Source organism: Armigeres subalbatus, chromosome 1, assembly GCF_024139115.2.
Source record: "Armigeres subalbatus isolate Guangzhou_Male chromosome 1, GZ_Asu_2, whole genome shotgun sequence".
Taxonomy (NCBI): domain Eukaryota; kingdom Metazoa; phylum Arthropoda; class Insecta; order Diptera; family Culicidae; genus Armigeres; species Armigeres subalbatus.
This window is the reverse complement of record NC_085139.1, coordinates 309,066,835-309,094,655: the sequence shown is the minus strand read 5'-3', so window position 1 is coordinate 309,094,655 and position 27,821 is coordinate 309,066,835. Positions and strand designations below refer to the sequence as shown.

The 27,821-nt window shown below is 40.5% G+C and overlaps 1 protein-coding gene across 1 annotated transcript in view; it reads left to right on the top strand.

Annotated features, from left to right (window-relative positions):
• Positions 1-4,674: 4,674 nt before the first annotated feature.
• The window catches only part of LOC134207901 (paired box protein Pax-9), a 65,786-nt gene continuing 42,639 nt past the window's right edge, over positions 4,675-27,821 (top strand). The window contains exons 1-2 of the mRNA XM_062683940.1: positions 4,675-4,855; positions 26,369-26,429. Coding sequence (XP_062539924.1) covers positions 26,378-26,429 — 52 coding nt within the window. The 5' untranslated portion in view covers positions 4,675-4,855; positions 26,369-26,377. The remainder of the gene's footprint in view (positions 4,856-26,368; positions 26,430-27,821) is intronic.

Below are 27,821 nucleotides of genomic sequence, written 5' to 3'. Positions count from 1 at the left end.
CATTAGGCAGAGTTGTAAAAAAAACCTTCGCACTAGAAGTCCACCATACAACATATTTTGAAATTCAGCTTCTGGAATGTGTTATTGGCAAACTACTAAATGATCGAACGCAAATTACTGAATGATCGTTAACATCCTTGGGGACAAATTAGAAGCCGATGGTAGGTTCGGCTATCGCCAACACGCGTTCCGCCCGGGATACGGCACGGGCACTTATTTTGCATACCTGGGAGATGTACTACAGAACGCCTACAACGACGGCAAGCACGTGGATCTAGTTTCCTTGGATATCTCCAAGGCCTTCAACAGGACTTGGACCCCCTTCGTCCTCCAGCAGTCGAAAAGGTGGGGATTTTCCGGCAACCTCCTTGTTATTGTCCGGAATTTCCTCACAGGGCGCTCTTTTCAGGTTATGATTGGTAATCAATGTTGTAACCAGTGGTGTGTTGATCTGTCCAAGATTGTTGAGATTTTCTGGGTTTTTGTATTCGGTTTTTATTGTTTATGCCTTGAAAATTATTGATCCATTGAAACTTGACCCAATCAACACCCACTGTGCCGACACCAGCAGCATAGGATAGTTCCGCTACTCAACACCAGGTGTACGCAAGGACATGGGAGGCCATGGTGGGTGGTGTAATGGGGACAGCGATAAGGCGAAAATGTGATGAGGGAAAAAGGTAACGGTCAAGCCCAATGCCAAGCCTTTTCGCGTGAACGACCACCATCGCTAAATGGCAATTAGCTTGCAACTTTTGCTAGAAAAAGACGTGAGTCGATTAGCTATCCGGAAAATTAAAACCAAGAAGTTAAAGTCGAAGATCTGTGAAAAAGTGAATTGCGCGACATAGGAGGAAATATCCAGGTATGGTTTAAACCTGACCATCGATCGTCCCTCATCACTAACCGCCACAAATAACCCCAACACCCCCTCCAATAGGACCCCTTTTTTGGCTAGACCTTAGTGCACCCACATCAGTCTACGTGAACTCGGCCGTGGAGTGTTCTTGGAGCCATTAACCAAGCAGCGGTGGACCGCTAGCGTCCGAAGCTCGACCCTACACGCTCTGGGCCAGATTTGCCATTCTAGCACGTCCGCGGCACAACTGTCCAGACACCGCCATTTTGTGCATATCACCAACGCTGCAGGCATTCCGTGACTGGGTTCGAGGAGACAAGCCAGCATCGAAACCTCGAGGTAGTGTTCCCCCCGAGACAGTCCAATACGGGCTATAATTGGAGCTACCCGGTAGCGACGTTAGAGGAAGCGGTTGGAGTAGCGGAACGTGAAGGGGGCCCCCACCGAAGAGAAGTGAGGTAGGAGGTAGATTAAGGAAGTGGGAATACGAAGGAGTAATAAAGGTACCTGTGTGTAATTTGAAGAATCCGGTTTTGGTGTTCAAGTAGAAGTTTCCTGTATTTTCTTGGCCGCGATAATCAAGCGCGTACGCCGACCCTGAGGCTATTGAATAAGGGGGGTCTCATTAGTGCTGGGCAGGGATCGCCCCATTAGTTACAATGTTCGAGGACCTTTCCAGAGGAAACAGGAGTACCACAGGACTCCGTTCTAGCCGTCAAATTATTCCTTGTGACTATGAACGGGGTGTTTCGTTCCCTCCTCGCCAACATATACATCTACGTATACGCAGATTATATTCTGCTAGTTGTGGTTGGTAACACACCCGGTCGTACACGGATTAATGCACAATCCGCTACAAGTGCTGTCCTCCGTTGGACCATATCGGTAGGCTTTACCATGACAGCCAGCAAAAGCGTACGAAGACACGTCTCCAGGTGGAGGCATCAGCTGTCCGGAGCGAGTATCAAGTTGAGTAACCAGCCCATCCTCAACAAAAAGAATTGTAAGTTTTCGGAGTCTCCATTGACCTGAGCCCCTCATTTTCGCGAAGTTGAAGTCAACTGTCGGAGTCAACCTAGTTCGGACATTGTCTAAGCCTCATCGAACCAACAACAGAAGGCTCTGGTTTAAGATCTGTCAGGCTATCATTGATAGCCGCCTACTCTACGTCCTCGAAGTGACCTGAATCGCCCATCGTAACCTCGCGGAAACTCTGTCACCGACTTTTAATTACTACGTTCGAGCCGCCTCAGGATTGTTACCTTCAACACCAGCCGAGTCTACTTGTGCTGAGGCAGGCATCTTGCCTTTTCGTCACCATTCGCAGGCGGCCATCTGCCGCAAAGCCACCTCGTTCGCCGCAGCCACCTCTGGAGAATACAGAATCCCTCTCCTCACTGAAGGAAACCGGATTCTGCGCACGATGGCCGGCATGGGTCTCCCCCCAGTGGAGCGAGTTCCCCTAGTAGCACAGTTCTGATCGGTGTGATTGAAGCAACTCCGATGTGACTGGTTTTGGTCGCATATGTATCACATAGACTGATATGTGACAAGAGTGTTACTCGGGCCACTGGCATGGAGCAAAAAGCTTGCAACTTCCGCAGGGGTGACAATTTCATGGCTCTTAGAAGGTCAGTGGCCGAGAACCTCAACAGAGATTTTTATAACCACGAACACAGGTTTACGGATGGGTCGGTTTCGGGCCGTGGAGTCGCCATTAGGGTCACCGGGACCGGTTTCACTGTCTCTGACAGCCTCCCGGATTTGTACAGCATCTTCTCGGCTGAAGCAACCGCGGCATTCATCGCTGCCATCTCCCCGTCCAGGAAACCCATCCTCGTCCTGTCTGACTCTGTCATCGTAATTTCAGCACTGCAGAGTGACGAGCCTAAACACCCCTTGATCCAAAACATCTTAGCAAACATGCTACCGAACACGACTTTTGCTGGGATCTTCCCTAAAAAAAAATCTTCTTCTACTTCTTCTTCTTCGCTTTCTTCTTCTAGATCATGGACCCATGTAGATCGTAAATCATGCACATGGCCTTTAATGGTAAGGTATTGAGCCTAATTGACATAGCAGATCAATTGGTCTGAGCCCCAGAATGATTTGAAGAATTTATAATATCCGGTTTAGACACTTCTAGATCGTAAATCATGCCCATGGCCTCTAAGAGCCTGTATGTGTTGTTATTGGTTTGATATCGAGTCCAGTAGTCTTGTTAGACCAATTCGTCTGAGCTCCAAAATGATTTGGAGAACTTGGAACATTCTGTTTGGGTATATCTAGATCGTAAATTATGTGCATGGCTTTTAAGGGCCTTTATGGACACCATGGGTTGCTATTGATTTTGTACCAAGCGTAATTGACCTGGTAGACCAAAGCTCCGAAATCTAGAATGGTTTGTAGAGACAAGAACATGTTCAGAGAAATTGTCTGCATCCATGATTCTTCATCTCTAAAATAGTAATGAGTACATTTCTGACAAAAAATACCAATAAAATCGTTCATGCGCGATATTTCATAAATATATATAGAAACAATCTGAAGTCAGTTTCGGAAAATTTTAATAGTTGACGATTACTTTGGCTTTATAAACATGTGAATTTGTCTAAGAAATGCCTAAGATATTGCTAAGTCAAATCCGGGTCTTTATGACCCGAACACCATTTTTTGGAGCCCTTCAGGTACGTCGTATGAAGTAGGTCAACGTTCGGAAACATTTTCACGAAATAGGAAAAGTCTAGAAGTTTCAGACCTTCACATTTTTGTGTTGAAAATTTATTACAATTTGAAAGTGTGATTCGGGTCATATTGACCCGAACACGTTAGGAAGGTTAATAACCTATTCCCCTTCTACGAGCATTATCACGTGTTAAAGTGGAAAAAAAATGAACGTATGAGCATTGGCATCAAGTTACTCTTTATCATATAATAAATTGCTTAATCTGAATCGGATATATTTTTGAAACAAAATAGAACAATTAAATGAGATCAAATGCAGCAAATTATTCGCATAGAATTCTGGTTTTAAATTATTAGTCAATAAATTCAAATAGCGGTGTCATAAATTTTCCAAAGGTTCCAACACGTAAACAAATTTTCTGCTGGATTTTAATTTTAACAGTAGCTTTTGTTGTTTAAAAAAAATATATCATAACACATTGTTCAATAGTAACCAATACACTCATCTAATTCACCAGTTTAAGGCGGAAGAATGATGAATCAACCAACGTACTAAAATTTACTGCCAACATTTTGAATGAAAAAATACATAATTCAATGTGGTCAGAGTGGGAATTATAAAAAAAAATGCAATGCGAATTGTATACATAGTTGTCATGTGGGATCCGTATGCATCTTCTCGCAAATTCCCTCCTGGCTCTAAACATTACGTACATTACTGACGTTTCTAATAAATCAATCGTTATTTTTTTTGTAATATAATATCAAATGGAATAATTGATATAACTCTTGGTTCATAGTTGGTTTTTGGTGGCAGTCTCAGTTCCGGGTTCTAATTTAAATTTTAAACGCAGTTACACAATTTTTGTGTAAAACATTTCGACTTAGCAACACTGCTCGGAAAGAGCGAAGCCGAAGTCGCCGCCGTCGCCGACACGCTTCGATTACGATTCCGAATCAAAACAACTGAAGCGTAAACAATCCGAAGTCTCGTGCACTCCGGTGAGCGAATATATTTATGATGGCCGTGTAGTAGTCGTACGGACTCTTCTTTCCCGCACCAATACCAAAGACAGCCGTACCGAAACCAGGAGAAGTCCATCCAACACACGATTCGATAGCGCCTACACACAGCATAGGGCAGTCGTGGTGGAGAGAAGACACCGTCTATAGGATGAGCAACGCTTTTTGAAAACGAAATCAAATCAGTGATCTTCTGGAGGTGAATTGTGCTTCGAATAGTTAATTTGAACAAGTGATTCTTTTAGTGAAAAATTAGTACAAGTGAAACTGGAACACATTTGTGCCAAGGTGTGAATTTTCGTTTTATTACATTTTCCATAGCAGTAAGTGAAGCCCCCTCTCGAATCGACGACCAATCGATTCGATAGGTGACAAAAGCAGCAGCCGAGAATCGTTTGAAAGATGTTTGCCGAGCGAAATATGCAACCGAATAAAAGCTAGTTTGTTTCCAAAATTCTGTCAATGGTGTTTCATTTCCGGTTTCCGTCGATTGCTGGTGAGGTTCTGCAACATTTTCCATCCATAAATCTGGAAAACGAAAATCTATCACCCTTTCACAAGGCTGACGCACAGCAGGAGAGGTCGTAACGGAGGAGCACGTGTTACGGTTGAGTGGCACTGGTACGCGCCTGTCAGATTGCGGAATCCTTGGACGGGCGGTCGAACGGTACGCGCGCCATGTCAACCCAACCTGTGCAGTGTGGAGGGCCGTTTGTGTCCTGGAAATTTAAATTTGATTATCCCGCCCGAACATGAAAGGGGATATAAAGGATGCGTGCATATTTATCCCAACACTGGGAGATGCTACGAAATGGAAGATTTCATTTTTAAAGCAATGCAATTGAACACTCGTTACTCTATCTATTTCGCTTATGAAAAGAACATCTTCAACAATCATAATAAATTTTATATTAGTTAAATATCTTTTACAAAGAAAAGTCGTGATGAGCATTTGAAACATGTTTTAAAAAACACGTTGGTAAATCAATAAAAAATACGAAGATAATGTAATGAACCGAAAGTAACAATTTATTCGTTTGATTAGGTTTCCATATTCGTTTTTACGGTTAAGTGCGTTTTATACTAATTTTTCCTTAAGAGTACGTTTCTAAAAAAAAACGTTTTATCTAACTAATTATTATTTCAATTTTTTTTGTTATTCAAAATTATTGTTACATCAACTTGACATTGAAAAAATACTTGATTAAATCATAAAACGAGTTTTTTTAGAATGTTGTAAAACTAATAACACTGATTTGAAACAATATTTAATAATTCGTCAAACTTATAAGAATGGCATCGAATATTCCTTAATAAGGTCTAGAAATTTGTGATTAAACTTTTAAAGGAATCAATTCAGAGTGGATAATGGTGATGATACTACCATCTATTGTAGAAAAGCATTGGTCATATATCACAAACAATTTAATCCTGTTTGTAAAACGTTGATGGGTGACAAATCTGTTTTTTCACTGTGATTTACAGGAAGAAGTTTTCGTCCGATCCTGTCTGATCAACAAAGACAGCTTAGTTGCTAGCGTTTCCTGAGCATGGTTTCATCGAGGAAATTGTGAAACATAGGCGAAGCTACTGCGACTGCTACTATCACCATCGAAGGGCAGCAAAATATTAATTTCATTACTCAGGACCAGCTACTGGAGATGACACGTCTAAAAAATCTCTAATATCTCTAATATCGAGATATCGAGCTTGACATAAAACCACAGATAACAGACATCCAGGCTAGAACAAATTTTACTCAAAAAGCTGTGTAAAGCAAAGTACGTTACAATACTGACTGTGGCAATACGTCGTTTGGTGGCGCTAGGTGTCTTTCATGACGTCGTGCGTACTAGCTGTCACATTCCATCAAACAAACATTGCGCGCCAAAATGATACCAAGCTTGCCGCCTCGTCCAGCACATGCTAACTGTTGATGTTTATTTTTCATGTACACGTAAAAAAATAACCTTATATGTTATGGCACAAAACCATTCGAAAATACTTATACTCTTCATTATGCCATCTAATGAATGATCCCATATCAAAAAGCTAATAACATTCATAAGTTAATGAAAAGTATAAGTTTTGGAATGTATGTGACTAATGCGATGTATATGTTTTTTCTTATACATCTTATTAAGCGCCTGCTTTGGCAAAAAAATAATAGAAATCTTAATAATAAATATCATTAAATTTTTTAACGTGTACTATGGAACCAATAAGGTTAAAAAACAAATTCAGCAAAACGCATTTTCGTACCTTCAAGCAATTTGATTGTATTACCAAGTAGAGTTTCTGCTATAGCCACTTCCCATCAAATGGTCTGCCGAATCAACCAAGGCTTTCATGATGTCCATAGCTGCGGTATCAACCCAATTATGTCCTCCGAAAAATTTTCTTTCACTTGCGTCTCAAATCCAGACATATGAGATGTGGTAAGATCTCCAAATCGTGCTGGAGTTTGAATCAAATGGTCTGCCGAATCAACCAAGGCTTCCATGATGTGCATAGCTGCGGTATCAACCCAATTATGTCCTCCGAGTATTTTTCTTTCACTTGCGTCTCAAATCCAGACATATGAGATGTTTTAAGATCTCCAAATTGTCTAGGAGTTTGAATTAAATGGTTCGCCGGATCAACCAAGGCTTCCATGATGCCCCATGCCGTGGTATCAGCACAATTATGTTTTCAGGGTATTTGTCTTTCACTTGCGTTTCAATTCTTGGCATATGAGTTGGTGTAAGATCTCCAAATTGTCCTGGAGCTTGAATCAAATGGTTTGCCGAATCAACCAAGGCCTTCATGATGTCCCCAGCAACCCCAGTAACAACCTGCGCAGCACAAGTCAGCCAATCATCCCAAGGAACATTTTTAGTTTTATAACGGTCATGAAAGCTATTATTTGCTCTACATAACTTCGGTAAAATCGGCATAAAACTAAAATGTTTGTAAGGATGGTTCCAGCAATTTGATTGTGACTAAATTCGGCAATTCATATGGGCCATGCCCTTTTTGATCCATAGAACTAAAGTGAATACGGCTTCAACTATTGTTCCATTGCAGATCATCCATGAATATCATCCATCTCTGAAATATAAGCTTTACGGTCAACACGCATAACCAAAAGGCTCTTATCTTTTTAAGAAAAACTTGCTGATACCCGTTTTGATCCATAGGACTGAATTGGATACCTCTTCAACTATTGTTCCATTCCAGGTAATTTAATAAAGTCATGGAGTACTGGTCTTTAGGTCAACAGTATTATTATTTTTAAATGTTTCATCCCATTTTGATCCATAGCTCCATATTAGATACGCATTTCACAATTATCCCACTCCAGGTCATCGAAGAAATATCTGAAGTCTAGACTTCGTGGCCGGGGACATAATGGAAGCCTTGATTGATTCGGTAGACCATTTGATTCAATCTATAGAACAATTGGGAGATCTTCCAACATGTTACATGTCAGAATTTGAGACACAATTTGCAAACTATCCAAATTCCAGGAAAACTTTGAGATCTTACAACACCTCATATGCCTTGATTCAAGACGAGTGAAAGACAAACACTCGGGGAATATAATTGAGTTGATACCGCGAGTGAAGAAATCATGAAAGCCTAGGTTGATTTGGTAGACCATTTGATTCAAACTCCAGGACAATTTGAAGATCTTAAAACATCTTATATGCTAAAATTTGTGACTCAAGTGAAAGACTAATACTAAGACTAATAAAATTGGGTTGACACCGCGGTTGAAGGAACCATGGCAGCCTTGGTTGATTCATTAGACCATTCGATTCAAACTCCAGGACAATTTGGAGATCTTACAACACCTCATATGTCTTGATTTGAGATGCAAGTGAAAGAAAAATTTTTAGAGAACATATTGGAGTTGATACCACGGCTTAGGACATCATAAAATCTTTGGTTGATTCGATAGATCATTTGATTTAAGCTCCAGGACAATTTGGAAATCTTAGAACATCTCATATACCAGCATTTAAGACGTTAGTAAAAGACCAATGTTCAGAAGACAAAATTGGGTTGACACCGCGGCTGGGGACATCGTGAAAGCCATGTTTGATTCGGCAGAATATTTGATTCAAACTCCTGTATTTGAGACGTAAGTGAAAGACAAATAATCGGAGGACATAATTGGTTTGATATCGCGGCTGGGGGCACCATGAAAGCCTTGGATGATTCATTACACCATTTGATTCAAACTCCAGGACAATTTGGAGATCTTACAACACCTCATATGTCTTGTTTTGAGACGGAAGTAAAAGACAAATACTCAGAGAACATAATTGAGTTGATACCACGGCTTAGGATATCGTGAAGGCTTTGGTTGATTCGATAGACCATTTGATTCAAACTCCAGGACGATTTGGAGATCTTACAATATTGAATATGCCTGGATTTGAGACGTTAGTAAAAGACCAACACTCAGAAGAGAAAGTTGGGTTGACATCGAGGCTGGAGACATCGTGGCCTTGGAAGCCTTGGTTGATTCGGTGGACCATTTGATTCAAACTTCAAGACAATTTGGAGATCTTACAACACCTCATATGTCTTGTTTTGAGACGCAAGTGAAAGACAAATCTTCGGAGGACATAATTGAGTTGATACTACGGCTTGGGACATCATAAAGGCTTTGCTTGATTCGGTAGACCATTTGATTCAAACTCCAGGACGATTTGGAGATCTTACAACTTCATACATGCAAGAATTGAAGACGGATGTGAAAGACAAATAATCGGAGGACAAAAGACTGGAGACATCATGGAAGCCTTGGTTGATTCGGTGGACCATTTGATTCAAACTTCAGGACAATTTGGATATCTTACAACACCTCATATGTCTTGTTTTGAGACGCAAGTGAAAGACAAATCCTCGGAGGACATAATTGAGTTGATACCACGACTATGGATATAATGAAGGCTTCGGTTGATTCGGTAGACCATTTGATTCAAACTCCAGGACAATTTGGAGATCTTTAACATCTGCTGGATTCGGAGAGATCTTACAATACCTCATGTAAGACGCAAGTTAATGTATTTGAAAGTATCTCACTACCAATAAATTAAGTGAAATACTAGAAATTTTAGCACAAATTCTTTTTACGTCACATTCGGTTTACGTCCCCCCAATAAGTGACGTAAAAAGAGGGTTGAGTGTAGTATCATTATCATCATCATCATCTACCCAACGTATGGTTATGGAGAGGTGAATCTTATTGCAAAACAAATTTCGAAAAATTATAATACATTCAAGCATTCGTTTCTTACACGCAACCTGTGATAAGTGCCACGTAACCTGCGATTGTATAAGAACCTACCAAAATGTGTATAAGAACTGGGCATATGCGAAATTGTTAGATTCTTATACAAAAAATGTAAGCTCACAAACAAATTTTGTAAGAAAAGCTTGCAGAATTTTTAGGTCTCATTCAATAATTGTGTAAGAATTTGGCATTTCCGCATATGCCCAGTTCTTATACAGGTTTTAGTGGGTTCTTATACAGAATTGAGCATGATTGAACGCCCACGGTTGCTACCTCGTTATTACCGGGTCAGTTGTAATACCACAGAGAACCAAGAGATAAAGTTTGGGACTAACATCATCTTCAATGTGTTAGAACTGGTGATCTAAAAATAAGCAATACCAGCGCCTGCCGTGCCCGAATGCAGGTCAATTAGGGAATGAGTAGAAGAATGTTGACATGATACTCGCTTTGATAGAAGCCGACGGTCATCTTCACTTCCACGAGAAATCACTGAGATGTTAGATAAATGAGGTAGGGAGTGTGGCAGGGTTCGTTTTGGTAAACGATATGCGTGTAGTTTGATCGATGAAAACAAAACAAATAATTTTAATCAAAGACCGCTCTCAGCAAAATGAAAATTTGATCGATCGTTCTGCTTATTGAAGAATACATGTCTGGACGCGATCTAAACTTCTACTTTATAATTAATTTACTCACCCGCACAAAGCAGAACTAAATTTCAGTGACCGGCGATCAATCTGCTTACTGAAGAAAACATGTCTGGACGCGATCTGTGATCGTTCTACGTCCAACACAGAACAAGAACAAACTTGCACTGATTGTTTAACTTTCTTATTAATTTACTCGCCCGCACAGCCGAACCGAACATTTCGATAACCGCGCAATCGTTCTGCGTCCAATGCCAAACACCGATGAGTTCTTATACAAAATTGTTAGAAAATCTAACAATCACCGGTTTGGTATAAATTGCCGCAATCAAGCCCTGGGGCCCTCATCCTGTGTATGGAGCTGGCTATTGCTTCCCAGCTGCTACTGTTAAATGCATTTTTCACGTCTAAGGTTACCACCAGAGTTCTTTCATGCAGTCTGCCTTACAGAGCCTGATTTCTTTTTTGAGAGCAGTTTTAGCCGCCCTGACCACCGGTCTGCGCTCTCAATATCGGACCATTTGATGATCGCTATGCGTATAGTCCTCGGAGGCTCTCCAGTCCGTGCTCCTTACTAAGACATGACTGCAGAAGGTAACATTGATGATGGATTCTCTGCCATCCTTTCGATACGTGATCGTCGAACCTTCATTTATTAAGTCTACATTGAGCCTGACAAGTGCTTCAAGTAGAATCCAACCTCTAGGGTTACTGCAAAGGCTGCCCCACTCTACTGCCCAGGCGTTGAAGCCTCCAGCAATGACGACTGGTCTCCTATCAATAAGCTCCTCTGCTATCTTATCCAGCATCCTGTTGAACTGATCAATCGTCCAACGTGGGGATGCGTAGCAGCTACATATATAAATTCCGTTGACTTTGGCGATCACGAAGTCTTCAGCTGCATGATATACAATTTCTTGGTGAGGGTATCTTTCTACCGTATATATAGCGGCGGTTCCTGCTTCATTATTTTTATTTATTCAGACTAAGGCCGAAGTGGCCTGTGCGGTATATAAGAGTCTTCTTCATTCGGCTCGGTCCATGGCTACACGTCGCCAACCACGCAGTCTACGGAGGGTCCGCAAGTCATCTTCCACCTGATCGATCCACCTTGCCCGCTGCGCACCTCGCCTTCTTGTACCCGTCGGATCGTTGTCGAGAACCATTTTCACCGGGTTATTGTCCGACATTCTGGCTACGTGCCCGGCCCACCGCAGTCGTCCGATTTTCGCGGTGTGAACGATGGATGGTTCTCCCAGCAGCTGATGCAACTTGTGGTTCATTCGCCTCCTCCACGTACCGTCCGCCATCTGCACCCCACCATAGATGGTACGCAGCACTTTCCTTTCGAAAACTCCGGTTCCTGCTTCATCCGCTACCCAATTACCGTTTCATGGTGGGATCCAGTATGGATCAGAGATGATTGTAACATCGCACTTTGAATCCCTCGCAGATTACCACAGCAAGTGCGGCGCAGTATCACAGTGGTTGAGGTTAATTTGTATTACCTCCACTGCAATTTACTTGACATCGCCTGTTTGAACGCTGGACGTTTTTGACCAACAGTAACATGGTCCTTGCGACCATCGCTTCTACAGATCTGACATTTTGATGACTTTTTGCAACTTGAAGCACACCTCTGTCTGGTTGCTGAGAGAGACTCAACGAACACACCGACCAACCGATTTTTACTTTGCCGATTCGCAGTGCTTTATGAGCTTTATATCAGCGATCTGCGTGCCTGATGAACCCCTTCTTAGTCGGATTGTTATATCAACATCGCCCAAGTCGAGTTGCTCCTTCATTGCGGAAGTTACCTCGTCTACCGTGGTAATCTCGTCCAGGTTCACACATTGAAGGCTCGCTTAAGGCGTCATACCTCTCACCTGTGCCTTATCGACCACCAACTTCTTCGTTAGCTCTTATTCTTGGTGTCCTGGGAGCGATTTGGCATCAAAGAATTCCCTTGAGTATTACATATTCTAATACCTCTACAACAATGATCACATAACCTGTTGTAATCAGTCATATAGATTATAAGACTCTATTTTATGCGGCCCCAGAACCGCTCGGTTGCTGACGGACACTGGCCTTAACCCCTAGCAGCTGGTCTAGCCGCGGCTGCCGTCTAGGGTGGACTCAAAAGGCCTCTTTTGTTCCGGGTCTCAGGGTCACTGGTGTGGGGAGGTTTTCGGGAGCGTGAAGGACCTAATCATGGATTTGAATTATCTACTTAGGGGTTTTTATTATCACTTTAACACTTACAGGCGGTTGGTAATGATGCGGTGGTCAGGTGGTTGAGCAAGGACGCTGCCGACAAGAAGGCCGGCGGTTTTGTAGCCGGTGGGCTGCCGATCAAAAATTCATCCAGAGGAAATACGGCCAATGATGCAGCCGACGGGGTGTCGCACGATGATTCGATTAGTGGGCTACAAGCCGGAATAGCTTTCGGTGTCGAAAACGGGTGGTCGGCCGTTGAAGCAGGACGATTGTAGGACGATCTCGTGGTTGACCGGATGGAAAACAGTACGGATGATGGTGGTGAATCTATGAAAAAATCTCGAAAGACAAAAGGCCGAAAGGACAAAACGTCGAAAGGGACAAATGGTCGAAATGACAAAAGGTCGAAAGGCACAAAAGGTCGAAAAGGACAAAAGGCCGAAAAGGACAAAAGGTCAAAAAGGACACGAGGTCGAAAAGGACAAAAGGTTGAAAGGGACAAAAGGTTGATCAAGAACAAGTTGATATCATGTTGGGTGTATTCCGAAAAAAAATATGAAATGCATTTAACTTCGAGTAGAAATAACACACTCATCACAACAAACAAAGTTGAAGAATGAGCAATTTTCGAAGAAGGGGTAATTACTATGAAACTATATTATGAATATTTATGTAGATAGTTCTGTTGTTGATTTAGGAAATGAATAAAACTTGTATTGCGCGAGACAGAGTTGTCCTATACAGTTGGCAAAAAAAGTTGCTCTTTTATTTTAAACTATTTTTAGCAATTAAATAAAATTCATTCAATGAGTATTTACACTACATAGACACTTACACTTACATAGACACTTACTACATAGATGAAATCTCGGTTTTCTGAATGTCGCTTCGCTCTGTCAAAATAGTGCACTCCACAGCCACGCAGGCGCACGCATTGGTGTGGCATGCACCATTTTAACAGATCGAAGTGACATTTAGAAAACTCAACATCCATCTATCCAGCTTTTTACTCGATGATGCCATAATGCTTTGCATCACCCCTTTTGACATATGGTGCGTCCACCATAATTTTTATAGATGCATCTTAGCAATCTATGAAGTTGAAATTTTCAATGAAAACATTGAATTGTCATAATTTTGCTAGCGATTGGAGTGTTATACCGGAACACAGAGTAATATTTCTCATCAAAACATATTTTTAATCCTGACTTTTTTTAGGTTGAATTTAGGTATGAAGAATAGAATAGTTATGTCATTGTGAAATATCTACATGATGTCTTCGGATATCTCGTCCAGGAGACATGAAAACATTTATAAGCTACAATAGCAGCATTACATGGTCTTCCGATTGCAGCCTCATAGCTTTCATAAGTTTGACGTAGTTTAAATCCATAATGTGGGGCTCTTTTGGCTTAAAGTAACGCGTTTTTTGTCTTAATCAAATCTAATAAAAATCAGAGGTAAATCAAAATTGGTACATAACAAAACGGTTTTTGCTTTTCCTATTATCTGAGGGTGAAGCCACTCAAATTACTAAATTGTGACCGTTGGTAATCATCGGCTGTCTATCAGTAAAAACGGTTTATTTACTTATTCATATCATTCTGCAAATGTATTTTCAACAGCTTTAAGGTACACCGGGGCAAGTTGAAACGGTTTTTTCAAAGTTGAAATTCGAAATGCTGTAAAAAAATTACCCTTTGATATATTTTGAATCCGTTTGCGGTGTTTGTTAGTTCGGGCCAAATATTATACATAAAAAATAAGCAACCTTAACAATTTTTTTTATAAATATTTTTTATATTTAAATAATTTTTTTATATGCATCGTTTCAACTTGCCCCGCGAATCGGATATAAGCTGATTTTGCCGTATTAAAAACAAAATGTATATACTCAGTGAGACTCAAGAAGCACGCACGAGGTTGTAAAGATGTCTATAATACTGCCAGGATTCGCATAAGAGTCCCATGTAAGTTTTTGACTATTTTGATTTTCTTTCAGTAATTAAAATAAGTAATAAAATAGTAGGCTTTGTTCTAGAAATTTGAAAACAAATCCCACTTTTGTTGTCTCATCTTGATATATACTTTCATAAAAATCAGATTCCAGATTTTGATACGTACTCTTTTACACAAAAAAAATAAACTTAAGTATGGTCGATTTAATTGTGGGACAATTAACACGGATAAATACGGATGAAGAATATTATGTAAATTTTTTGGAAAGATGCCAATTTTTTTTCCAATTTATTACATTCTTTTGTATTTCTCCATGTAAAACAAGTTTGATAAATTCAACGGCAAATTACTCAAGTCGGCGAAAATGACATGGGAAACTTAGGGCAGTGTGCAACAAAGTCACAAGCGTATTTTCAGGGACTAAATTTTGGAGAACGCACTACGCTGATAATTTGACAAATTGATTTCCTCCTACTGGTGACCACTCGGATTACTATTCAGGATGCTTCATTATTTGGTTCACTTGTTTATTGCGCAGTTGATTAATTCGGCTGTGGCTTCTTCATAAATGCACATTAATTAACCAGCCATCACATCTCTCATAAACTCTTCAATTAGAGAAATAGGCAGCTGGGGAAGTGAAAGGTGGAGTTAACGAAATGTTTACGTACTCTATGTTTTATTTTTCTGAGAGTCAGTGCTCAGTAGATTAAGAATCTCAAAAATTTTAAACTCAAACTAAACATGACCCTTTTCATTCTAGTGGAGATTGTAGGAGGTTTGCATTCAGGACGGAATGGGCGGGAATTTATTAAATTTATTTTCAGAAGTTTGCATGTTTTTATAAATTTATGTTTTTCGAATGTATGTATTTACGGACCATGTTGAATTCTGAAAAAAATTACTTTTAATTGCGAGGGTGACGTTTTGAATCGTTGTTTCAACTTGCCCCACACCACGCATTTCTATTTGCCCCGATGAGTTGAACATGCAGAGCAATATCAAACAACCAAAATAGAAAAAATTAAAACGGGTCTTTAATCGATGCTTCATAATCATTATGCTTATTCAACATTGAATGATTACCCACCGTGAAAATTTGATGAAAAAACACTTCCGAACATCGTTTTGAGACCTGTTTCATTGACACGTCAAATAGTTGGTTTATATTTTTCAAAGGGCGAAAAATAAACAATGGCAGGGATTGCTTTTGAAAGCTACAATCTTTCGGGAATGGCAGTCAGAAGGAGCGTTTAGGCGAGTAGTTTGATGGAAAAAAAATATCAGAGCATTCGGTCGTTTCCTATCTGAATTACAGCTTCCGTTTCAACTTACCCCGCATTTCAACTTGCCCCGGTGTACCTTAATAATTACATTTTCGTTATTCCAGAAATTTAAAAAATACTATCCACAGGAGATAACTTTACTTTTGTTAAAAAATACTTTCTCTTGGATTCTTGAGAAAGTCTTCAAAAAGCGCACGTTGTGATTTTGAGATTTCCTTTGATACACTATCATTCGGAACGTCCGTTAAAATACCATTGATTGGAACGTGCCGTGAAATAAACGGACGATCGTTTGCCCTGCATAATAAAAGCCAGTCCTAAAAATAGTATAAGATTAGATTCGTATTAGAATAAATGATAATGCCTATACAAAACTCCAAACGTTTAACTGCATCGCACCTAATTTTCACAACATAAAAATATGACAGATCTAGAACTAATTCATGGCTACTAATACATTGATAAAAAATTATGTACACAGCATATGTCAAATTCGATTCACCCCTTGTAAATTTATGGCCAGCGTAAAAAGCTGGATTAGTTGTACACACTAAATGAATTTTATTTATTTGTTAAACATTGTGAAAAATGAAAGAGCAGAGTTTTTGGTAACTGTGTAGGGCAACTCTGGTGCTAGATTGACTCTCTCCGTTTCAGTTCCTTGTCCATTTCGACCTTTTGATCTTATTGATCTTTAGTTTCTTTCGACCTTTTGTCCCGTTCAACGTTCTGTCCGTTTCGACCTTTTGTCTCGTTCGACATTTTGTCCTTTCGACCTTTTGTCCCTTTCGATCTTTTGTCCTTTTCAACCATTTGTCCCTTCGACCTTTTGTTCTTTCAACGTTTTGTCTTCCGACCTTTTGTCCTTTCGACCTTTTGTCTTTCGACCGTTTGTCCCTAACCCGATGGTGGTACAGTAAACGTGCTACGATGAGATAATCCGGAAGCAGGATGAAGAAGCGGGTGATAGGCGACCACGCGATTATACAGCCAGCCGGACTGCGGGCGAGAAGGCAGTCGGCCGGAGGCTTGCTGATTAAGCGGCTTCCCAAACGGCCGGACGAAGTAGTTGCCAATAGGTGGCTAGGTGATTTCACAGCCGACGAGCTTCGATGCAACAGTAGTGCGTTTGACGGACGGCAGTTGCTTTACCGGGTCAGCGGGCGGCGTCGCAGGTATTGACTATATGCCGGACGGTGATGTGAACAGCCAACTATAAAACAACTGACGGGTGGCCGAATCCGGTTGCGGTGTACGAAATCAGCTCGAGGAGGCGATGGCCGACCAATTTTCGGCGGGAGTCGCCCTTGGGCGTCCTTATTACGGGGATTCACTAACTCGTGACCGGCAACGAGGCCACGGATTATAACTGCAACAATTAATTTCTCGCGAAACAGCACCTTTCTTGACAAAACCATTTGGTAAATTCCTCCAAAAAGTTTCCTTAAAAAAACCATTTTCCATTACAGATTTCTTCAGAAAATCTTGTAAGAATGTCTTTCGGAAATTCCTTATGGAATGCATACGAAAAAATTGTTTCAGGAATTCCTAGGAAAATTTAGTTAGGAATTCCTTCGGAGACTTCTTAGGAAATTCCTTCAAAAGTTTATTAAGCAATTCCTCCGGAAATTTCTTAAGGAATTTCTTGAGAAATTCCATTGAGAGTTTCTTCGAGAATTGTTGAACAATCTTTTTATTTTGTTTAAGCAATGCCTTCGGAATTTTCTTCGAGAAATCCTTCGGAAAATATTCCTTATGAAATTTTTCGTCCATTATTCAATGAATTCCTTAAATAAATTCTTTCAGACATCCCTTATGTCTTCAAAATTTCCCTAAGGAATTTCTTTAGAACTTCTTCCAGAAATTCCTTTAAAACATTCTCCGAGAATTCTTCCAGAACTTCCTGCACGAATTTCTTAGAAAATGCCTTAATGAGTTCTTTCCAAAATTCTTTCAGTAATACCTTTGGAAAATTTTAGTGTAGTAGATCCATCGGAAGCTATTTCATTATCTAATCAATTTTCAAATGATTTAATGGAAGAATATCCAGAAGAATTTCTGATGAAATATACGAAGGAATCTCGGAGGTTTTTCGAAGAAACTTTTAAAGAAATCCCTGAGGAAACATCCAAAAAAACTCTTGGTTATTTTCTTATATTTCAAGGGAAAAAATATTGAGGATTTCACAAATGAATTTTTGAAGGAAATTTTGAAGAAATTCTTGGAGAATTTTGTGTAGAATTTTCGAAGGCATTTTTGGAAGGGAGCCTGAATGAATTTTCGAAAATAATTCCCATTGGAACTGCTAAAAGAGTTTTTGAAGGTTTTTCTAAAAGACTTCCCAAAAGAATTCCTAAAGGAATTTCCGCAGGAATCCAAAAAGGATTTTTGGAAGGATTTTTTAAGGAATTGCTGGAGGAATTCTTAAAGGAATTAATGAAGAAATTCCGAATAGAATTTCAAAGGAAATGTTGGTATTTCTTAAGTAAATTCCTAGGTTTCGCCAGGAATTCCTTCAGATTTTTCCCAGTAATTGATTCGCAATTTCCTTCGGAAATTTCTTTGGAGATTCGTCCAGGAGCTCCTTCGGAAATTACCTCATGGTGTTCTACAAAAAATCTTTAGGAACAAATTTCAGAAAGACTTTCGGATTATTTCGAGTATTTCCTGGAATTTCCTTCTGTTCGGCATTTCCTCCACGCGTTCCTTTAGAAACTTGTTTAGGAAAACCTTGGGAAAATCATTAAGGTATTCTTCCGAAAATTCCTTCAGAAATTCTTCTATGAACTCTTTTGGAATTTCTTAAAAATCGAAAGGACGAAATTTTCTTAAGAAATCCTGAACAAGTTCCTAAAGGAATATCCCAAGAAATTCCTTAAGGATTTTTCAAAGTAGCTTCTGAAGGAACTTCCGACAGTCTTGGATTTCTTTGAAAATTTCTTTGGACATTCCGTCAAAACTTCGTTCAGCAATTCGGATATGTTTTCTGAAAATCCTTCGCAAATTCCTTTTGAAATATCTACGGAAAATGTTTTGGAGTTTCTTCGGAAGTTGTCTAAGAATTCCTCCAAACATTCTCCAAAAACTCGTTAACCTTCCGCAACTCGCTTCAACTTTCATAACACGAGAACTCGCGTGTTGTAAAAAGTACAACAGTCCTAAAATCCGTTATAATGAAGCCAATTCAAATGATATCAACGTGATTTTTTCGGGAAAATAATAAAGGGGATATATTCTCTCATTGAGGACATTTTTGAAGTCCATAGGATCTTCTGCTGGTCCTCTGGAAGATCCGGAATCAACGGAACACCGGTGAAAATAGTCCATCTTCACAATAAATGGCGCAATGTTTCTTATAAGAATTCTAAAAACTCTGAAAAAAATCTAAATCCACCTATAATCCCATGCGGCCTTATGGGTCAAGAAAAAAATGATTTAGAATTCTCCCACTGAGCGGCGCTAGTGTACATGAAAATACCAGTTTGGTTCGATATCTCGAGATCTATGGGATTTAGGAAATTTCCGTCTTCTACAAAGTTGTTCAAGGATTGGAAACTAATATGTTGAGAAATTGCTAAGTTCGGAATTCAGCCGTAAGGCGGCGCTAGTGTACATTAGTTATTGGTTGGGCTAGATATCTCGGGATCTGTGGGAATTAGAAAGTTGCCGTCTTCTACAAAGTTGTTCGAGGATTGGAATCCAATATGTTGAGAAGCTAATTAGTTTGAAATTCGTCCCCAATGTGGTGCTACTGTATATGAGAGATCACTTTGGTTTGATACCTCAGGATCTATTGGTTTTGTTGCCATTTTCTATAAAGTTGTTCGAGCATTGGAAACCAATATGTTGAGAAACTGTTTAGTTCAGAATTGAGCCGTAAGGCGACGCTAGTGTATATGAGAGATCAGTTTAGTTCGATATCTCGGGATCTGGATGTGGGAATTAGATAGTTGCCGTTTTCTACAACGTTGTTCGAATACAGAGAACCAATATGTTGAGAAACTGAATAATTTATTATTCATCCGCAAGGAGGCGTTACTGTACATGAGAGATCAGTTCTTCGATATCTCGGGATCTGTAGAATTTAGAAAGTTGCCGTCTTCTACAAAGTTGTTCAAGGATTGGAAATCAATATGTTGAGAAGCTAATTAGTTTAGAGTTCATCCGCAAGTTGGCGCTACTGTATATGAGAGATCAGTTTGTTCGATATTTCGGGATCTATTGGTTTTGGAAAGTTGCTATCTTTTGTTTGAGCATTGGAAACCAATATGTTGAGAAACTGTTTAGTTCAGAATTAAGCCGTAAGGCGACGCTAGTGTATATGAGAGATCAGTTTAGTTCGATATTTCGCGATCTGTGAAATCTAGAAAATTGCCGTCTTCAACAAAATTGTTCGAGGACTGGAAACCAATATGTAGAAAAACAGAATAATTTAAAATTCATCCCCAAGGAGGTGCTACTGCATATGAGATATCAGTTCTTCGATATCTTGGGATCTGGGGGATTGAGAAAATTGCCGTTTTCTACAAAGTTGTTCGGGGATTGGAAACCAATATGCTGAAATATTGTGAAGTTTAAAATTCATCCGTAGAGTAGTGATAGTACATGTGAGACCTCCAGTTTGATTATATAACCTCGGATCTGTGATATTAGAGAGTGGCCGTTTTCTTCACAGCTGCTCGAGGATGAAAACCATTATTCTGAAAAACTGTTTAGTTTATCCACTGGGTGGTGATATATGGATCAATCAGTTGTGTTAGATGTCACAGGATATTTAAAAGTGCCGTCATTTACAGTTATTTGGGATTTGAAAACCAATGTGTTCAGAAAAGTGTGTCATATAACTACCGTTTCTGCCTCATAAACAGGATGCCTTGGGTTCGATCTCATTTCATTCGCCTACTTTGTATCTTTTTGTATACTTGTCATGTTACAGCAATCGCTAGAACAGGAAATGGATTTCCGTAGCGTTTCCATTTCAATCCTGTACCTTCAACTTGATTAGTCTAACAGTAACTGTTAGTATTGGAAATGCAGGAAAAACTTATTTCTTACATCCAATTAGAATTCCGTATTTTGCGTTGCTATCACATCCCAACAAAGTTTTTTTTAGCTGAAATAGTTTCTTTTTGGTCAAATAAAACCAATATCTCTTCCTGGTCATTATCAGAAATGGTTTAGAAGAAACTCGTTGGTCTAGGACGAACTGTAACAAACGACTATTCACGGACGTTCCAGATTTGCGGAAAGGCCGTCTGGTAGCCACTTGCGGCCGTTGCAGAGTAAGAACTGTGAAATAACACTTAGACCACCATCAAAAATGTCTTAGAAAATATTGCGCTACTCTAGGTCGAACCATCCAAAATGATCATTTTACGGGTTTTCCAGATTATTTGGTAGGCTGATTAAGATTTTGAAATATCTCCAAGATCACCGTCAGAAAAGGTTTAGAAATGATTTGATTTCTACGGTCGTTCCGGATTATCCCGAAGGCCATCTGGTGGTCACCTGTGGTCATAGCAGAGTAATTACTGAGAATTTCATCCAAAATCACCGTCAGAAATGGTTTAGAAAAATTGCGCTGCTTTAGGATGAACTTCACAAAATTATCATTTTTACGGATGTTCCGGATTTTCAGGAAGGCCACCTGGTGGCCACTGCGGTCGTAGCAGAGTAGGAGCTGTGTATTAGCTCGAATATCGCCGTCAGAAATGGTTTGCAAAAAATTGCGCTGCTCTAGGATAAACTTTTCAAAATTACCATTTTTACGGACGTTCCGGATTATCCAGAAGGCCGTCTGGTGGCCACCTACGGTCATAAGTGAGTGAAAACTGCAAATTAACTCCAAGGTTATTGTCAGAAATGGTTTAGAAAAAAATGCGCTGCTCTAGGATAAACTTTCCAAAATGACAATTTTTACGGACGTTCCGGATTATAAGGAAGGCCGTCTGATGGCCACCTACCCGAGCAAAGTCTGAAAACATAAAGACAGCATATAGAGAACATATTTTGATATAGATATCAAATTGAAATCATATTTTGTTTTCAAATATGAATCATCATGACTGATTACATATTTTGATCTCATTCTGCTGTTGGTTTCTAAATTGTATGATCTGACATCAAACTGTGAACTTATTTTGTTATCGGAACCAATATCAAAATCAGTTTTCAATTTGCTCTCATCGATAGCAGGAATAGTTTTCGTTTTGATGTCACAGTAAGATTTTTCTGCTGTAGATTTTGATCTTTTAACCGTTAAAACGAGCAAAAGGATATCAACCTGGGTTATTAAAATTAGGCGATTTCACAAGAACAAAATTAGTTATCGATTTGCTCTCAAGCTTTGCTCGGGTACGGTTATAGCAGAAAAAGAATTGTGGAAAATCTCCAAAATCACCATCAGAAATGGTTTAGGAAAAATTGCGCTGCTCCAGGACGAACTTTTCAGAATGACCATTTTTACGGACGTTCCGGATTATAAGGAAGGCCGTTTGATGGCCACTTACGGTTATAGCAGTATAAGAACTGTGGAATATCTCCAAAATCACCATCAGAAATGGTTTAGAAAAAATTGCGCTGCACTCGGACGAACTTTCCGGAATGACCATTTTTACGGACGTTCCGGGTTTTCCGGAAGGCCGACTGGTTTTCACCTGCGGTCATATCAGTGTGAGAAATGTGTTTTAGCTCAAACATTCCTATCAGAAATGGTTTAGAAAAAATTGCGCTGCTCGCGGACGAACTTTCCAGAATGACCATTTTTATGGACGTTCCGGATTATAAGGAGGCCAGTCTGGTGGCCACCTACGGTTACAGCCGAGTAAGAACTGTGGAATAACTCCAAAATCACCATCAGGAATGGTTTAGAAAAAATTGCGCTGCTCTAGAACGAACTTCACAAAATGACCATTTTTACGGACGTTCCGGATTTTCCGGAAGGCCGCCTGGTGGCCACCTACGGTCATAGGTGAGTGAGAACTGCGAATTAACTCCAAGGTTATTATCAGAAATGATATAGAAAAAATCGCGTTACTTTAGGATGAATTGTTAATATATAAATAAATAATTCATTACTGGTCACTTTTCCCAGTGCCCCAGAGCCTTTTATTTTACTATATTCACCCGAGCCTTCTATCGAATTACTTTTATTATCTTCTCAATTGATGAAGAACTAATTTTTTTCCCCCGTAACGCTGGGTAGACACCTTTGCGTGGTGTGTTACGGTGTAAGATCTACCACGGTCACATTGTCAGCTACAGGCAAATCCTGACCCAACGATTACCTTCCCCAATATCCAACTCCGTGGTACTTATGAGAGTGTCGCTGAGTCGGGGGCCTCTCGTTAAATAAGTACTACACCAACATTTCCTTCCCCTCCCAAATTACGGTGAAGATGGGCGTGGCCAGGAGTAGTAATCCTCATGCTTTTGTGATTTTTATCCAAGATTGAAATCAAGGACCACACCCACCTTGATTTCTGATAGCAATCTGCATAAGGATTTCAAAAGAAAAACATGAGTATCACTAGTGTCCAATCTACGAAGTACACCGTAACTATGCTATGCTATGCTATGCAATGGATCAATCAAGGTAACTCATTTTGCACTCACCGCATCAAAACAACGGCGGCACTGTATACGCATATTTCTATTCGTGTGTGTTTGACAGAACATGTCTACGGTGGCGCGATCTGCTCATTTCATAGCGGCAGTTTTTGCTTATTGATTGGTCCATTAATGAAGAACTAATTTTTTGAATACATGATGGTTTGGTGCAAATTGGTCAACTGATTAAAAAGTTATCTCATTTTTACTCAATGTGTTGTACTTTTTACAACGGTGCAAATCCCGGAAGGTTAAGAAATTCATTTACGGATTACTTCGTAAATTTCATTAAGCTTTGAAAATTTGCTTAGGAATTTCTTCGAAAATTAATTTACGAATTCCTTCGGAAGATTCTTTTAGGAATTCCTTCGGATTTTTTTTAGAAATTCCTCTAGGGGTTCCTTTGCAAGTTCCTTGACAATTTTCCTGAAATTTCCATAGGAATGCTTTTAAAACTACCTTAAGTAATTTCTAGCGAATTTCTCCGGGTAATCCTCTGGAAATTCCTCCACTAAATTCTTTGGTAGCTTTAGGAAGCTAGATACAGACACTTATCATTAAGCATAGACGTTAAAAGATGCAGACTATCGAATTCTCGGAGTATTTGAGTGGAAAATACTGCGCTCAATACTTGGCGATGTCGTAGAAAATGGTGTACAAAATTGCAGACATCAGCTGATAAAATACGGCAGATTACAGTGGGCTGGACATGTAGTGCGTATGACGGAAGAGAGACCTGCACAAGTCATGTTTAGCAGAGAACCTGGCAGAGGACGTGGGCTCCGGGGTAGACCTTGCACTAGCTGGCTGTGTGCCATCGAGGAAGATGCGTGGGCTGTCAGCGTGCAGGGAGACTGGCGACTAGCGGTCCAAGAACGAGCGACCTGGAACAAAACATCACATTCAGTTTTGCTCCGGACAAGACGGAGTGTACAACCATCATAGTTATAGGTATGGGTAACTTCAGGAATTCTTTCTCAACATTCTCGATTTCTTTTGATTTTTTTCGGGATCTCTACAGAAATTCATTCAAAACTTCTTTGGAAATTTATTTGAAAATTCCTTCTAAAATCGATTTTAGGATGCATTGGAAAATTCTGTTAGGAATTCCTTTGAATATTTCTTCGGAATTTTCTTAAAAGGGTGCTACTAATTTGTATTCGAGAATTCCTTCAGTTCTTAAAGTTCTTCCAGAAATTTCTTCAAACATTTTGCCGGAAATGCTTTCATAAACTCTGTTTGACATTACTTTGGCAATTCCCTCGGAATATTCTATAGAAAATTCACTTTGGAATTCCATCGCAAACTATTTCATTTCATAATAAAGTTTCGAATGAATTTCTGCAGGAATATTGTATAGTTTTACTAAAGGATTTTCCCAAAGAGAACCTGGATGTATTTTAGAAAGAATAGCTATGAACTTGTGCAAATTCTCATAGGATTTTAAGAAAGGAGGCCCGTAGAAATTTCCAAAACAAAAATCCTAGTTTCCTCCAGAAATTCCTTCAGAACTCAAGAACTATTTTGGCATATTTAACCAAATGTAAGGAAAAATATTCAATTTGGTTGGTCATCGTGCCCCAGTTAGACTCAGCTAGTGTTCATTTCAGTTATGTTGATCATCTATTGAGCTTTGTGCATACAAGAACGGAATAAGCTGTCCATTGGGGCTGCCATTAGTGGATTCCATCGTGTATGGTCCTTCCAGGCTGCAAGGGTCACAGCAGGTGAACGAGCATTCGATGATGATCCGGATAGCCAGCGCGGTTCGGGGTTTGCTCGCGTTGCGAAGGTGTTGCTACAACAAAAGCTGTGAAAAAATGTTTCTCCATGACGAACATTGCACTTTGTTTACTAAAAAAACAAAAGCTTCGAGTACCGAAAAAAGCTTCTAAACTGCTGTAATCAAGAAAACAGTCAAACCTCCATGAGTCGATGTTCTATGACTCGATATCGACTCATGGAAGCAAATTATGCCATATTAAAAAATATTTTCTGATGTTCCCTTCAAACGGATTTCCAAAGAATTCCTACTCTACATTTCGATGGTCCCTTCAGTATCGACTAATGGAGGTTTGACAGTAGTACAACCCGCTGCCAAGATACATAATATTTTCTTTTTCCTAACTTCACTGTGTTCATGACGTTCTAGGTTGTCCCAAGGCGTTGATCTCCCATGCGTGATATATTTCCCTGATAGGGGTGTTAATTTTAAGCAATTTGGCTGAAAATAGTGTTCATTTTTATCTTTCGTGCGGTTTCATTCATCAATTTCTCTGTTGGGGTCATAGGGCCAGAAAAGTTTAGGAGAGATTATAAAGAAGACCTATTCCTGGTGACATGCCAGTTTAAAGCCAGCATTTCATAATTTCAAATTAGGCTAAGTTTTTTGACTATTCCAAAACTTCGACGGGCTGTTTCTAATCATAATTCGCACCTTGCTCAACAATCAACAATCATAATACCTCTACCCTGCGCAATGCATCCCGTATCTAAAGTCCCTTTAAATCCTCCACTTACATTTTCGTCCAACGATCCACCTTTTCCCTTCAATAAAACAAAATCAACAAGTCAACGACACCGCGCGCCGCCACCGGCAGCAGCACATGAAGGAATATCCGATTACCATCGTGGCGTTGGTCGATCGTTGTCCCTTATTCTCGGCGGCAAACGATGACGACCATGCGCTGATGGCAGGCACAGCAGATGAGGTTCAAGAATTCACATTACCTGGTTCGCCCCTCCGATAGAACACAAACCGCAACCTTTTATGCTCTTCTTTCATCCACAGCTGCAGACAATGCATTACAATTCATTCAATTGTAAGCAAAACATCCTGGAGTACTACACCTGTACGTAAGAGCGAGGGCACACCACCACCATAATAATAATCATCATCATCGCCATCATCATCATCTCTGTGGGCATAAAATTATTGGGTAGTACATAAAACGCGAGGGATTCAACAAGTCCTTCGTCTTTCACACAATCGCGCGCTAATTATGTGTGTAAATAGGAGCAGTGGAGGAATGCGCGCCGACTGCCACTTGTTCTGCAGTCGCGTGCGCGCGAACGACCCTGCTGTTAATCGTTCCAACGGACTTTTGTGTCCCAGTTGTATCCTTGCTGGAGGAAAAAAGGTTCCTCGCTGGCAGCAGGACAAGTCTCCTTCTTCTGGGGTCGGTTCAATGTTTTCGTTACCGTTAAGTCTCCTACGCATACACGGAACTGGCGCTGCTGCGACGACGACGGCGCCGGCAGAGGAAGAATTGCGCGACTGTGTTGGTTACCTGCAACGCCGCGCGCGGTTCGGCTTCACCACAGACAAACAGCGCCATTTTAGCGCTCTCCCCACGGTCCCCGGGCATCAGGCGCGGGTGACTGTTCGCTCGCTCGGCGCTGCTCAGTCCATTGTGGTAAGCGTGCGGGAGTTGTAGCACAGTGGTTGGGCCTCCGGTGTCCGGACGTAGTCACAGCAGTCGCCGCCGTCAGTTTCGTTCGCTTCGCTCGTTCCGCTTGGTGCGTTTTCGGTACTTGCTCTCCGCAAGATTCAGTCGAGCAACTGTGAAATGAAAAATAGTGGAAGTGATGAGTGTTTTCTTGGATTTGACTGGAGAATATGAAGTGTTTTATGTTTCTGGGGGGATCGATGGAAACGTGTGATCGTTGAAATGGACACTTTTGGGGATTCTGTCTGTGGTGGGAGCTGGCAGAATGGAGTGTAGAAAATTCGCACGGGAGGATCGACTGGCCGCAACAGGAGCCGCAGCAGCAGCAGTAACCTGAAGAAGGAAGCCATTTCCGAGCAGAGTATACCGAGTGTGGACTGAAATTTGCATATGGCTGTTGTGTTCAAAGCAGTCGTTGGCTGCTTAGTAAGGTCTAGTGAATGTTACATTTTGCTATTGCTAACTATTGCTAACAATTCGGACTAATAACTATATTCTGTGATTGTAAAACAAATTTGATCGAATAATACGGCAGGCATCGAAAGAAGCGCTATCCTTTCCTTTATAATCCGACGTCGCAGCCCGGAGCTGCTCGGAGTGGTGCGGAAGAGTGGTGATCGCTCGGTTCTTACGACTCTGTGCTCGCCCGCTGGTGGATGAATCAACAGGTCAGCCACAAGTTCAAGGTCCAGAGCCAATCCACTTTAATAGCTCTACCACACTCTGCAGTAGCATACTGTTGCTGCGTCGTCGTCGTCGACGCCGCCGCTGCTTTTTTGCCTGTCCACATCCTCT